This window comes from Rhinoraja longicauda, chromosome 22 (genome assembly GCF_053455715.1).
Source record: "Rhinoraja longicauda isolate Sanriku21f chromosome 22, sRhiLon1.1, whole genome shotgun sequence".
Lineage (NCBI taxonomy): Eukaryota > Metazoa > Chordata > Chondrichthyes > Rajiformes > Arhynchobatidae > Rhinoraja > Rhinoraja longicauda.
This window is the reverse complement of record NC_135974.1, coordinates 6,593,689-6,608,319: the sequence shown is the minus strand read 5'-3', so window position 1 is coordinate 6,608,319 and position 14,631 is coordinate 6,593,689. Positions and strand designations below refer to the sequence as shown.

At 48.2% G+C, this 14,631-nt stretch overlaps 1 protein-coding gene across 1 annotated transcript; it reads left to right on the top strand.

Annotated features, from left to right (window-relative positions):
- Positions 1 to 211: 211 nt before the first annotated feature.
- Positions 212 to 6,317, top strand: LOC144604624 (phosphoenolpyruvate carboxykinase, cytosolic [GTP]-like). Its single transcript, XM_078419243.1, has 9 exons — positions 212 to 302; positions 822 to 1,075; positions 1,794 to 1,975; positions 2,435 to 2,638; positions 2,761 to 2,948; positions 3,060 to 3,222; positions 3,365 to 3,721; positions 4,261 to 4,356; positions 5,082 to 6,317. Exons 2-9 carry the CDS (start codon positions 852 to 854, stop codon positions 5,534 to 5,536), a joined length of 1,869 nt encoding a protein of 622 aa, XP_078275369.1. The 5' UTR covers positions 212 to 302; positions 822 to 851; the 3' UTR covers positions 5,537 to 6,317.
- Positions 6,318 to 14,631: the final 8,314 nt, after the last annotated feature.

Here is a 14,631-nt window from a genome sequence, read left to right as displayed (position 1 = left end):
CACTTCAAAACTATTGATGACTGGTTGTTAGAACAGTTGTTAAAAGTACAAATTCTGTCACTGGGTTACATATTAATTGCGTTCTCAATGAGGTGGGTTCACTATCAGTGACGTACATGACAAGCCTCCTTATTGGGAGTGATTGGTGGAGGGGCTTGGCTAATTCTGTATTTAAAGACACAGGCAATCCAATGAAAGATCATCAGACACCTGAAGAACTTCAGAGTTCAGGTTGCTTGGAAGAAAAAAAACGTCTACAATCAAACTGATCAACGGACTAGAAGACAGATCCAGCAAACAAAGTAAGTGAACATCAGCTTAATTGTCAGTGTTTATTGGAACAGATGCTACTGGGAATAGAAGACACAAGAAATTGCAAATGTTAGAATCTTGAGCAAAACACAAAGTGCTGGAGGAAGGTCTGAAGAAGGATTTTGACCAGAAACGTTGTCCATCCATTTCTCCACAGATGCTGCCTGACCCACTAAGTTCCTCCAGCATTTTGTGTTTTGCTATCGAGAATAGATGTGTTTTCCAGTTGAGACTCATAACGTTATTTTTATTGCAGCTTACCTTTGTACATAACTGAATTATTTATTATTTCTATCTTTGAGGTGTTCCTCTACTTCCCTTTCTCTTTCAAAGCAAACTGAGACTGCTTATTGTGTTTTTTAGCATCGTCTGATACTTATTCTACATACAACAATCATGCATTGAGACAATATAACTTTAAATCACAATAATAATGTGTGTACAATGCTTTAATTCTCTTCACGTGTTCACATTAACAGTCTGTCATAATCATTCCTTGTTGTTTGCAGGCTGCTAACAATCTACTTAGTGAAGACGATATGGCACCCCAGCTCCAGTCTCAGCCCCTGGGCGCTGTGAAAGTGGTCTATGGGGATCTCAACGAGTTAAGTGCTGGTGTGAGAGACTTTGTGGAAGAAAGCGCGAAGCTGTGTCAGCCAGCCAGCATCCACATCTGTGATGGAAGCGAGGAGGAGGACCGGCAGATTCTGGCCCTGATGGAGGAACAAGGAATCATCAAACGCTTACACAAGCACCAGAACTGGTGAGCAGTTTTCTCCCCTGTGATTTCTAACATTGTTTTTTAGCAGTGCATGACAAATTTAGCCCACACCATGTTCACTTTAACTGTTGAATCTCAGACGTGATGCTGGAATGTTGCACATTGAGTGAAGCGTGCATGCTTCACCAGTGCAGGCACCAGTGTGCTGCTTCTATCACCTCTCCGGCTGCTTGCAGGATCTGACTGAGGTTGCTAGACCCCCTAATTAACTGCCCACACCTTCATGTCATCACACTCGTCATGGTAGAATGGGTAGAGATCCAGCTCCTGCAACATCTGACACAGAGCGAGAATCTTGTAGCTTTAAAGTGATATGGAAGATAATGTGAGCTCATTAATGAACATTCATTGGTGCCAATCAAATATCAAATATCAGCATGGCTGGTCCTCGCAGCAAGAAGCAGAACATGGTTCAGTACATTTTCAGTGACGCTACACACCAACATGCACAGGTTTAGATGGAATACACGTTGTATAAAGTTAGCCCATTTCCCTCAGTGGTTCACATCACACACATGAATTATATACAACATTTTACAGACTTGTCCTGTGCACTTTGACCAGTTGGTCCCGGAACTGTGCGGTGGTTGTGAATGCCACACACTGCAATGATGCGGAGGTGAGGTTGTCAGTGTGGGCAGTGACTGACCTGAAGGAGGAGTCACCGCCTCTCGTTCTCATCACCTTTTATCACCTCCAGCTGGCTGGCTCGCACCGACCCCAGGGATGTTGCTCGTGTGGAGAGTAAAACGGTGATTGTGACCCCTGAACAGCGGGATACCGTTCCCATAGCGAAGAACGGGGAGAGCCAGCTCGGCCGGTGGCTGTCCGAGAAGGAATTTGAGAAGGCCTTCAACGCACGATTCCCAGAGTGTATGAAAGGTAAGGCGTTGTCTCAATCTGCAATATCTCCCAGCTACTCCTTCACGTTGACTAGTGAGTTACGCTCATTGACCGTGCAATAATAATGCCAGAGTCACTGATCTTCAGTGTGGATGTTACCAGGCCTGAGCCTCGTGGCATTTGGCCACATTCCTCAGCAGTTAAATGACCAAACGAGGTTCCAGATCTACACCGAGGAGCCAGGATCCCTGCAGCTGACAATCACAGACATTGCAAACAAGTTTCCTGTCTGCGCTCTTTGGACATATTAGTGACCCTTGCCAAATTACACAGTGCAGCTTGTACTTATATAGGAACACTATCAAATTTGACAATGTAGATATGTGCAATAACTCAAATTAAAACTCCCCTGAACATTTTGGTAATAATGAATAATCCAGCAGTGAGCTTCTGCTCCAGCAATGCCCATGGACTGACGTCCTTGCTTTGAACTTCCAGGCCGCACGATGTACCTGATCCCGTTCAGCATGGGGCCTGTCGAGTCGCCTCTGTCCAAGATTGGCATCCAGCTCACGGACTCGCCCTACGTTGTAGCCAGCATGAGGATCATGACGCGCATGGGAGCGGCTGTGCTGGGGGCACTGGGCAGTGGCCAGTTTGTGAAGTGTCTCCACTCAGTGGGCTGTCCTCTACCACTGAAGAGTAAGTGTGGTCCTGCTGATTGACCGGCTTGTGCTGTGTGGGTGCTGGGGGGAAGGGGTTGTGCACTTTGATGCGGAAACTTTGTATTGAGGCTTTGGTGACGATCTCCCTCTTGTGTACAGAGCCACTGGTGAATAACTGGGCCTGCAACCCGGAGCTCATCCTGGTCGCCCACATCCCTCAGCGCAAGGAGATCATTTCATACGGGAGTGGATACGGCGGCAACTCGCTGCTGGGCAAGAAATGCTTTGCCCTGCGCATTGCGTCGAGGATGGCCAGGGACGAGGGCTGGCTGGCTGAGCACATGCTGGTGAGGAGACGGGGGGGACTGCTCCTTGTGGAGGGTTAGTCAATGGCTGCAGATTATCAGTAACCCGGCTCTGCTCCCAGCGTCTGACCGGCCTCTCCCCTCCTTCCACAGATCCTGGGTGTGACCAACCCCAGAGGCCAGAAGAAGTACATTGCTGCCGCTTTCCCCAGTGCTTGTGGCAAAACTAACATGGCCATGATGAAGCCCACACTGCCCGGCTGGAAGGTCGAGTGTGTGGGAGATGACATCGCCTGGATGAAGTTTGATGAGCAAGGTTTGTGGGTTTTGATCATTCTCCACAGTTGAAAGCAAATGAAACAAAATATTGAGGAAATTGTCCAATTTATTCCAGACCCTGTGTCTGGTGTGAGAATGGAAAACCCTGTTAACAAAGATCTTCCTGCTCCTCTCCACAGGGATCCTGAGGGCAATCAACCCAGAAAACGGCTTTTTCGGTGTTGCCCCGGGGACATCCATGAAAACCAACCCAAACGCAATGAAAACCATTCAGGAGAACACAATTTTCACCAACGTGGCGGAGACCAGTGATGGCGGTGTTTACTGGGAAGGAATGGATGAAACTCTTCCTCCCAACGTCACAGTGACTTCCTGGAAGAACAAACGGTGGACGCCAGCAGATGGAGAACCTTGTGCACACCCCAACTCCAGGTTCTGCACTCCTGCCAGGCAGTGTCCAATCATGGACCCAAACTGGGAGTCTCCCGATGGCGTTCCCATTGAAGCAATCATCTTTGGAGGGCGGAGGCCGAGAGGTACGGGAGTCTATTCTGTAAAGGGGCGCTCAGATGCATTAGACGGTCAGTGTGCAGGCTAATGGCACTGTACTGAACCGCTGCTCAATGTGCTGAGGAGAGCCCCCACTGTGGTCAAGTGGGAATTAGATGGAATTGTAAGGTGTTAAATCAATCAATTGAACTGCACGAGATTATAACCGTTACACAGTCCTCACACATGATCATGTGGCATGCTACTCATGTGTGACACTGATACAATCCCTATGATCAGCAGGGCAGTTACTGACAGCTCCCCGATCCTACAATCTATGGGGCAGTAGGTCTTCCTACCAATATGTACAACCTCGGGCACCGCGGGGGATTTCCGGGACCGCTGGGCACCGCGGGGGATTGGATGTATCCTGGATGGGGATTGTAATATAATTGTATAAAAGTTTCAATTGGTATATTTGTTTGTATAGTATTCTGGTGGTGGGTTCTGTTTTGGTTTTATTGTATTGTATATATTATTTTAATATTTGAATAAATATTTTTGATATAAATGTGTTCTGTTCCAGGTGTCCCTCTGGTGTATGAAGCGTTCAACTGGCAGCACGGAGTTTTCATCGGAGCAGCCATGAGATCGGAGGCTACAGCAGCAGCTGAGCACAAAGGTACGGCACGAGACGATATGATAGAACTTTATTTATCCCAAGAGGGAAACTGATTTGCCAACGGTCATAAATACAAGATACATGAACCATAAAACATGAAATTAAAGTGCCGAGTGGCAAGGATCGGGGATGTGTAAAGATTGGAGATGGGGGGTGGGGGAGCGAGGGAGGGGAGCCAGTTGAGACTAGGGCGGGGAGCACAATGAGTCTAGTGTGGGGAGCCCAGAGACTGGCTCGTGCTGTGCAGCAAGACTGGTGTGGGAAGCACAGCGAGACCATGACAGTGTACAGTTCAGTCAGACAGAGAATACCACAGCATTGTAGCGCTGTTGTTACAGACGGAAGGTGAGCAACAGTCAACACACAATCCAGTACTCTGCAGCACGGGAGGGTAACATTGCAACGTGTAATGCAGAGCAGAATAGAATCATTTAGAAATTTAACAAAGTCAAATTGCACATGAAATACAATAATGTAGTGGCACAGAGCACAATAACATTGGAGGAGAACATGCACTAACATTGCAATATATGTTGGGAAGTGTATGCCAGGAACATGGAGCTTTGTTCAACATGAGACAGGGAGCTTTACCCTAACATTTGAATCCAGGACAATGGTTGTGGCATGCTGGGGTTTGTTTCCATAACTAACATCCCATTAGCCCCGTGATTCCCGTGTGCCCCTCGGTACCAGTTCTTTATGCCTCCTCTCTCGCTCTTCCTCAGGCAAGGTCATCATGCACGACCCTTTTGCCATGAGGCCTTTCTTCGGGTACAACTTTGGCAAGTACCTGTCACACTGGCTCAGCATGGAGCACAGGCCCCAGTGCAGACTTCCCAAGATCTTCCACGTCAACTGGTTCCGCAAGGACAAGCAGAACAACTACCTGTGGCCCGGCTTTGGTGAGAACTCGCGGGTCCTGGAGTGGATGTTCCGTAGGGTCGAGGGAGAGGACTGCGCCAAGTTCTCTCCCCTCGGCCTCATCCCCGCCGACGGTGCCCTGAACCTGGAGGGCCTGAACAACATGAACATGGAGGAGCTCTTCAGTGTCGAGAGGGAGTTCTGGGAAGAGGAAATAAGAGAGATCAGGAGATACTTTGAAGTGCAAGTCAACAACGACCTTCCCAGTGACGTGGCCAATCAGCTGGTGCAGTTAGAGCAGCGAATACGTGACTTGTAACCAAGTCAAGTCAAAAGAAACATACAGTGGCAGGCAGCCAAACAACCAGGGCCTGCCAACAGGACTATGGGCAGTAACTGCGATCAGTTCCCACAAAATGGCCTCCAGTTGGTAAACAGCAGTGTTTATTGAGATTGTGAGTTAAATTCTTACACACATGCAATAATATTAGTGAGCTGTGCCCATTAACAGGTTTAGGTGAAAACTAGTGTTTCTCGAGTGGGCATTTGCTCTCATATTTAGCAGCATGGACCTCCTGCTTATGTCCATTTGTATTTTGTACTCTAATACCATAGCCAACATAAATGAGCAAGGTGTGTAAATGCACAATCCGGCTGTGGGAATCCATGGCTCGGAATATGTGAGAGAACGGTCTGTAGCCCATGTGAAGGAAACAGAACTGGCCATTCAGCAGTTCTGAGTCTGTATTAATGTTCCTGCTGGGGCTTTTGGGAGAGGTGTCCTGTCCTGTGAGCAGCAGGCAGCAAGGTACTTTTAACGAGACAATTCAAGTTTCAGTTTTGTTCAATTGGCGTCATTAATTTATCGGTGATGTGCAGTCAGCTCCCTGATGCCACTGCCTCACTGATCGATGACCTTTGATAATACCACACGCACAAACTCAGCCCATCATCAGCGGTAGATAGCGCAGCACAAATTATTTTTTAAAGCAGGGAGAGTTCATCTTTTCAAACTATAAATTATTTTTCTACCACTGACTTTGACTGAACTTGCATTATAATCCAGTGCGTTTCAAAAAGAAAAATGATTGTTGAGATGTGTGGTGTTAAAAAATAAACAGTTTTGTTATGTTCTCTACATTTTGAATTTTATTTCACTGCATAATTCTCTGGGGTGCTATTTTTATTTTGGGGGGGGGGGGGGATATGGGGATTAGTGGAAGGACTAGCATTTATTATCTGTCCCTAATTGCCCTTGAGTAGGTTATAGTGAGCCACGACTTTACACTGCTGCTGTCTTTTTGGAGAAGATGTCGCATGGTGCTGCTGGAAAGAGAGTCCCAGGCTTCCCAACTCAAATACCACCTCTCTACCAATAACCTGTATGAAACTTTCCAATCCGGATTCCGCTCAAACCACTGTACTGAAACTGCGCTCCTCAAAATCACAAACGACATTCTCCTCTCCTCCGACGCTGGCAACCTCAACATCCTCATCCTACTTGACCTCAGCGCCGCCTTTGACACCATAAATCACTCCATTCTCCTCACCCGACTTGAAACCTCCCTTTACATCACCGGCACAGCCCTATCCTGGTTCAAATCTTACCTCTCTGACAGACACCAGTTCATCTCCATTAACAACTGTAAATCCCCCACCGCTCCCCTCCCCCAAGGTGTCCCCCAAGGCTCAGTCCTTGGCCCCCTCCTCTTCATCCTCTACCTGTTCCCCCTTGGTCAATTAATCCGCCGTCATGGTCTCAACTTCCACTGCTTCGCCGATGATATCCAGCTCCTCATCTCCACCAAGTCAATCTCCCCCACCACACACTCTACACTGACAAACTGCATCACTGAAATAAAATCTTGGCTTCAATCAAACTTCCTCAAACTCAATTGCAACAAATCTGAAATCATCATCATTGGTCCAAAAACGCTCACCAAATCCACCCAAAACTTCATCCTCAACATTGATGGTCTCCCAGTATCCACCTCACCTCACATCCGGAATCTTGGAATCATCCTTGATCAAACCCTCTCCTTCGACAAACACATCAAACACATCACAAAGACAGCCTTCTTCCACCTCAAAAACATTGCCCGTCTCCGTCCATCCCTCTCCTCCACAGCTGCAGAAACCCTCATCCACGCCTTCATCACCTCCCGTCTGGACTACTGCAACAGTCTCCTCTATGGCGCACCCTCAAAAATCATCAATAAACTTCAATACATTCAAAACTCCGCTGCCCGTCTACTCACACACACCTCGATCCGTGACCATATCACCCCCGTCCTTTATAAACTCCACTGGCTCCCCATCCCCCAGAGAATCCAGTACAAAATCCTCCTCATAACCTACAAAGCCCTCCATAACCTGGCCCCATTCTACCTGACCGACCTCCTCCACAGGCACACTCCCACCTGCACCCTCCGCTCTGCCGCTGCCAATCTCCTATCCCCCCACATCCGGACCAAACTCAGATCCTGGGGGGACAGGGCTTTCTCCATCGCTGCTCCCACCCTATGGAACTCACTACCCCAAACCGTTAGAGACTCCTCCACACTCACCACATTCAAAACATCGCTGAAGTCTCACCTGTTCAGTACTGCCTTCAACCACTGAAGGTCACCTCACCTTCTGTCTCCTTTCCCTGTTCATTTATTTATTTACTTATTTATCTATTTATTCATTTCCCTATGTTCTCAAAATCTCTGTAAAGCGTCTTTGAGTATATGAAAAGCGCTATATAAATAAAATGCATTATTATTATTATTAATGACAATGTCAGAAAGTCAATATATTCCAAAATCAGCATGGTGTAACACTTGGAAAATATGCAACTGTAAATGCTAAAATTATTCAGGTTAGGCAGCATATGTGGAGAAAGAAATGGAATTCATGTTTCAGACTGGTGAACTTTCATAATTTATTGCTTTTTCTGTTGTTAGTTCTGCTTAAAACTAACCAGTTCTCCTTAAAGAAAACTGGACAAAATTCCCAGAATTTTCACAATCCTTAATTTAGCAGGTATTTAGATTAAAAGAAAATCAAATGGTTCATTATTAGTGCCCCTGTTCTAATACAGGCACTCCCCGGCAAACGTAATTGGCAGCTTGCGTAAACTCACACTCACGTAAACAATCATAATAGCTGGTCCTGTTTCTTAAACAATTCAGCATAGGTGGCCCAGTTTCCTGAATGCCGTGTTATTGAAATGGGAGGGTGGCAAGCGCTCCCGACAGCTTCATTGATATAAAACCGTTGCCCGGGCTTGCTATTCTTCTAGTTTTGGGCACGGTCGGTGCGACACTGGGAAGGCGAGTGAATGGCCGACACTTCCACAAGATGGAACAGAGAGCCCTTCTTCACCAGCTACCACACCGTCCGGTTGACACGGCTGTTGTTTGGGGCTCACGTCGTAGCCCCCGGCAACAATATTTTCAGGCCGCCTCCACCGACAGGTCACTGTGGCGCTCCGTCCCCTCTCACCATCAGCCGCTTCTTCATGTGGGCGTTGCTTTGTCCACTCTGCTGCTCCCCCTCCACTGCTGCTCCCTTCCCTCCTGCAGTCGCCAACACTTTTCGCATTAACTCTGGGGAGAAGGGGAATGAGAAAGAGATGGCGGTGGAGGGGTAACGGCCGACAGGGAGAAGCAGCAGCTGGTGAGAGGGGAGGGCCCCCCACGCTGACTGATCGCTTTCTGTTGGTGGCGGCTGCCTGAAGAAAGCGCTATCAGCCAGGGGCTACAAAGTGAGCCTCAATAGCTGCATCAGGGGTATGGCAGCTGGCGAAGGAGGGCTTGCTGGAGCAGACGAGCGGCATCGATGCCCAGCTTTAAAGTGAAACGACACAGTTACTGGAGTAACTCAGCAGACTGAATCAGTCTGAAGTTTCCTGACCCAAAATGTCGCCTATCCGTGTTCTCCAGAGTTGCTGTCTGAACTGCTGAGATACTCCAGCATTTTGTGTATTAATCAGCACCCGTGGTTCATTGTTTCCACCTAGTTTTAAGGTGATTCTGACTAGCGTAAAATAGACAATAGACAATAGACAATAGGTGCAGGAGTAGGCCATTCAGCATTTCGAGCCAGCACCGCCATTCAATGCGATCATGGCTGATCACTCTCAATCAGTACCCCGTTCCTGCCTTCTCCCCATACCCCCTCACTCCGCTATCCTTAAGAGCTCTATCCAGCTCTCTCTTGAAAGCATCCAACGAACTGGCCTCCACTGCCTTCTGAGGCAGAGAATTCCACACCTTCACCACTCTCTGACTGAAAAGGTTCTTCCTCATCTCCGTTCTAAATGGCCTACCTCTTATTCTTAAACTGTGGCCCCTTGTTCTGGATTCCCCCAACATTGGGAACATGTTTCCTGCCTCTAATGTGTCCAATCCCCTAATTATCTTATATGTTTCAATAAGATCCCCCCTCATCCTTCTAAATTCCAGTGTATACAAGCCCAATCGCTCCAGCCTTTCAACATACGACAGTCCCGCCATTCCGGGAATCAACCTAGTGAACCTACGCTGCACGCCCTCCATAGCAAGAATATCCTTCCTTGGATGGAGTTGAGAGGGAAGGTGTAGGGACAAGTGTTATATCTATTGCGGTTGCAAGGGAAGGTACCTGAGGTGGGGACAGATTGGGTAGGAAATGGATGAGTAAACCAAGGAGTGCGGAGGGAGTACTCTGTGGAAAGGGGTGGGGACAGAATGATGTAACTGGTGGTGGGATCACGTAGAAATGTCGGAGAATGTTCTGGCAGTCATTGCTCACACATGCACAGTCGCCATATTTTGCTGCCATTTACAAAAAGAAAAAGGGCAAAGTTTACATGCTGGATGTATTGGAGTGCCCCAGATCCAGGTAGGCCTAGGTAAGCCCCAGGTTGCTGCAGGGCCTACTCCGTCGCCCTCGACCAACTCAGCCTGCTAACCGGCATCCCTCTCCTTGCATGACCACCTTTGTGCTCTAGGGGTACCTCCTGCAGCCAACCTTGAAGACACTGGGGGCAATACCCAGGTCCCTCTCCTACCAACCCATTCCTCTCGTCCATCATCACCAGTGGCTCCCTCCTCCTCGACTCACTGATCTTCAAGGCCAAGTTCGGCTGCCACCTCCTCGACTCCAGGTCCAAGCTCGGCAGCTTTCGAGCTTCCCTGCAGGCAGGGACCTGCCGGATCCTTCGTTGCAGCGCTGAGCCAGGCCAGTGCCGCATGTTGCCCCGGGCAACCCACCGACTCCATCTTCATTCGCAGTAGCCGCTGAGTCCGTCCTTGTTCTTGGCTGTTTGGATTAATCAATGGCATGACTGGACTCCAGTGATCTCATGGTTTATGCCGACAGAAATAGTGGTTGGATTAGCAAACATGCATGTTATAAAGATTTTTAGAACTTTGTGAAAAGCTAGAAAGCAGGAGCAAATTCAGCCTGATTCTAAAAGAGAGAATTAGTCTTGGTTCCTTCTCCCAGGAATCCTGCCACCCTCTGGCCTATACAACACACAAATCAATAACACAATTTTCTTTACGTTGGGGATTAATCCGGTCTAGTAATTGATTTACATACAGATCTAGAGCTGGGAGGTCTATTTGTCCCTATTTTTAGAACAGACTAGACCAAGTGAACCTGTTGGACCCAAACCTCTCATGCATTGGTGCAACATTCTCTCCTCCCCCACTCCCCCTTCCCTCCCCCCCCTCCCCTTCCTCCTCCCCTCCCCACTCCCTCCTTCCCCCTCTCCCCTTCCCCTCCCCCTCCCTCTCCCTCCCTCCTCCCCCATCTCCCCTTCCCCTCCCCCTTCCTTCCTCCTCTCCCCTTCCCCCCTCCCTCCCTCCTCTCCCCTCCCTCCTCTCCCCATCCTCCCTCCTCCACTCCCCCTCTCCCTCCTCCCCTCTCCCTGCTCCCCTCCCCATCTCCCCTCCACCCCTCCTCCCTCAGGACCCTTTTTCAGACTGGTTGTGGGCAGTGGGGTGGGGGAGGCAGAAGATTACTGGGAGATAGGAGAGCCGGAACAAAGTGGCAGGTGATAAGTAGACAATAGACAATAGACAATAGGTGCAGGAGTAGGCCATTCAGCCCTTCGAGCCAGCACCGCCATTCAATGCGATCATGGCTGATCACTATCAATCAGTACCCCGTTCCTGCCTTCTCCCCATACCCCCTCACTCCGCTATCCTTAAGAGCTCTATCCAGCTCTCTCTTGAAAGCATCCAATGAACTGGCCTCCACTGCCTTCTGAGGCAGAGAATTCCACACCTTCACCACCCTCTGACTGAAAAAGTTCTTCCTCATCTCCGTTCTAAATGGCCTACCCCTTATTCTCAAACTGTGGCCCCTTGTTCTGGACTCCCCCAACATTGGGAACATGTTATCTGCCTCCAATGTGTCCAATCCCCTAATTATCTTATATGTTTCAATAAGATCCCCCCTCATCCTTCTAAATTCCAGTGTATACAAGCCCAATCGCTCCAGCCTTTCAACATACGACAGTCCCGCCATTCCGGGAATTAATCTAGTGAACCTACGCTGCACGCCCTCCATAGCAAGAATATCCTTCCTCAAATTTGGAGACCAAAACTGCACACAGTACTCCAGGTGCGGTCTCACCAGGGCCCGGTACAACTGTAGAAGGACCTCTTTGCTCCTATACTCAACTCCTCTTGTTACGAAGGCCAACATTCCATTGGCTTTCTTCACTGCCTGCTGAACCTGCATGCTTCCTTTCATTGACTGATGCACTAGGACACCCAGATCTCGTTGAACTCCCCCTCCTCCTAACTTGACACCATTCAGATAATAATCTGCCTTTCTATTCTTACTTCCAAAGTGAATAACCTCACACTTATCTACATTAAACTGCATCTGCCATGTATCCGCCCACTCACACAACCTGTCCAGGTCACCCTGCAGCCTTATTGCATCTTCCTCACAATTCACACTACCCCCCAACTTAGTATCATCTGCAAATTTGCTAATGGTACTTTTAATCCCTTCGTCTAAGTCATTAATGTATATCGTAAATAGCTGGGGTCCCAGCACCGAACCTTGCGGTACCCCACTGGTCACTGCCTGCCATTCCGAAAGGGACCCATTTATCCCCACTCTTTGCTTTCTGTCTGTTAACCAATTTTCTATCCATGTCAGTACCCTACCCCCAATACCATGTGCCCTAATTTTGCCCACTAATCTCCTATGTGGGACCTTGTCGAAGGCTTTCTGAAAGTCGAGGTACACCACATCCACTGACTCTCCCTTGTCAATTTTCCTAGTTACATCCTCAAAAAATTCCAGTAGATTTGTCAAGCATGATTTCCCCTTCGTAAATCCATGCTGACTCGGAACGATCCCGTTACTGCTATCCAAATGCTCAGCAATTTCGTCTTTTATAATTGACTCCAGCATTTTCCCCACCACTGATGTCAGACTAACTGGTCTATAATTACCCGTTTTCTCTCTCCCTCCTTTCTTAAAAAGTGGGATAACATTTGCTATTCTCCAATCCACAGGAACTGATCCTGAATCTATAGAACATTGAAAAATGATCTCCAATGCTTCCACTATTTCTAGAGCCACCTCCTTAAGTACTCTGGGATGCAGACCATCAGGCCCTGGGGATTTATCAGCCTTCAGTCCCATCAGTCTACCCAAAACCATTTCCTGCCTAATGTGGATTTCCTTCAGTTCCTCCATCACCCTAGGTTCTCCGGCCCCTAGAACATTTGGGAGATTGTGTGTATCTTCCTCAGTGAAGACAGATCCAAAGTAACGGTTTAACTCGTCTGCCATTTCTTTGTTCCCCATAATAAATTGCCCTGCTTCTGTCTTCAAGGGACCCACATTTGTAGACACGGGTGAGGGGGTTTTACGACAGGCAGAGATTAAAACAGACGATGAGAGACACAAGGAATCAAGAGTTGTGAACTGTGAAGCTTGAGGAAGGAATGTCGGTTTAGGAGATTGGGGGGGGGGGGGGGGGGGGGGGGGGATTACTTAAAATTGGATAATTCAATGTTCCCTTCCTCCTCTGGCTTCATAATTTGCAACTATTCAATCTTTTTGTCTTGCATCTTCTGTTTAATGACTTTCTCTATTTTGTCAACTGTTCAGGTTGATTTCAACCCTAGTCTACAGATTATCAATGCTGCCCCAGACGTCCTCCTACCCTCTTTAAACCTTTTCATTTCTAACTGCTGGAGTGACATCAATCGTCTCAACTTTACCACTCCCCTTGCCTACTCTAACCTCACTCCCTTTAAACATACAGCCCTCTGTTCACTTTGCAGCAACCCCAACATTATCATCAAGCCCGCCGACAAGTGAGGTGCCGTGGTGGTCTAGCTCCTTCTTTCGTGTCCATCTTCTATGTTTCAAATGTTACATCACTGTCATCGTCCGTCCTGAAAAGGACGCAAGCTTCCGGCGACAATCAGTGGGAGCCATCAACTTGTACAATAGATGATGGTGGTAGCAGAATTAGCTCAGTTTCCAGCCCCGCGTCGTGGACGCTTCTGCTATGGGGCCGGTAGTCTGGCGAGCTGACCTCTACCGCGCTAAGACCAGGCACCAGCTCTCGGACACTTCTTCCCACTTACCCTTGGACCATGATCCCACAGGCCATCATTTTGCAGACTCTCCGATTTTATCAGTTCCAGCTGCCTGCCCTCCACAGCCTTCAACCTTATTGTTCTCCAGCCCCGCACGGCCCGGTTTTATCTTCTCCCCAAAATCCATAAATTCAACGGCACTGGTAGACCCTTTTCTTCATGCTCCTGCCCCACTGAAATCATTTCCATGTACCTCGACTGCCTCCTATTCCCCCCTGGTCCAATCCCTCCCGACCTATGTTCAAGATACTTCACACACCTTTCGTCTCTTTAATGACTTCCGCTTTCCGGGCCCCCACTTCCTCATTTTTACTATGGACGTTCAGTCACTCTACACCTCCATCACCCACCATGAATGCCTAAAAACCCTCCATTTCTTCCTCAACCACAGAACCAGCCAATTTCTCTCTACTAACACTCTCCTCTGTCTGATAACTCACTCTTAACAACTTCTCCTTCGACTCCTCCCACTTTCTCCAAATCAAAGGTGTAGCTATGGGCACTCGTATGGGCCGTAGCTATGCCTGCCTCTTTATAGGGCACATTGAACCATCCTTGTTTCAGGCATACACTGCACACAGTGTATGCCTGGAACAAGGATGGTTCAATGTGCCCTACAAAGAGGCAGGCATAGCTACGGCCCATACGAGTGCCCATAGCTGAATATTCCCTATTCAGCTGAATATTCCCTATTCAGCTGAATATTCCCTATCACCGAACTCTAACTCCGTTACATTGACGACTGCATCGGTGCTACCTCCTGCACCCATACAGAACTCATAGACTTCATTAACTTCACCACCAA

Excerpts from the sequence above, each read along its gene's own strand:
- LOC144604624 (XM_078419243.1), top strand. The coding sequence starts at position 852 with ATGGCACCCCAGCTCCAGTCTCAGCCCCTGGGCGCTGTGAAAGTGGTC. Across the intron at positions 2,949-3,059 it reads GGCTGGCTGAGCACATGCTG|ATCCTGGGTGTGACCAACCC; the intron begins GTGAGGAGACGG and ends CTCCTTCCACAG. Across the intron at positions 3,722-4,260 it reads TGGAGGGCGGAGGCCGAGAG|GTGTCCCTCTGGTGTATGAA; the intron begins GTACGGGAGTCT and ends GTTCTGTTCCAG.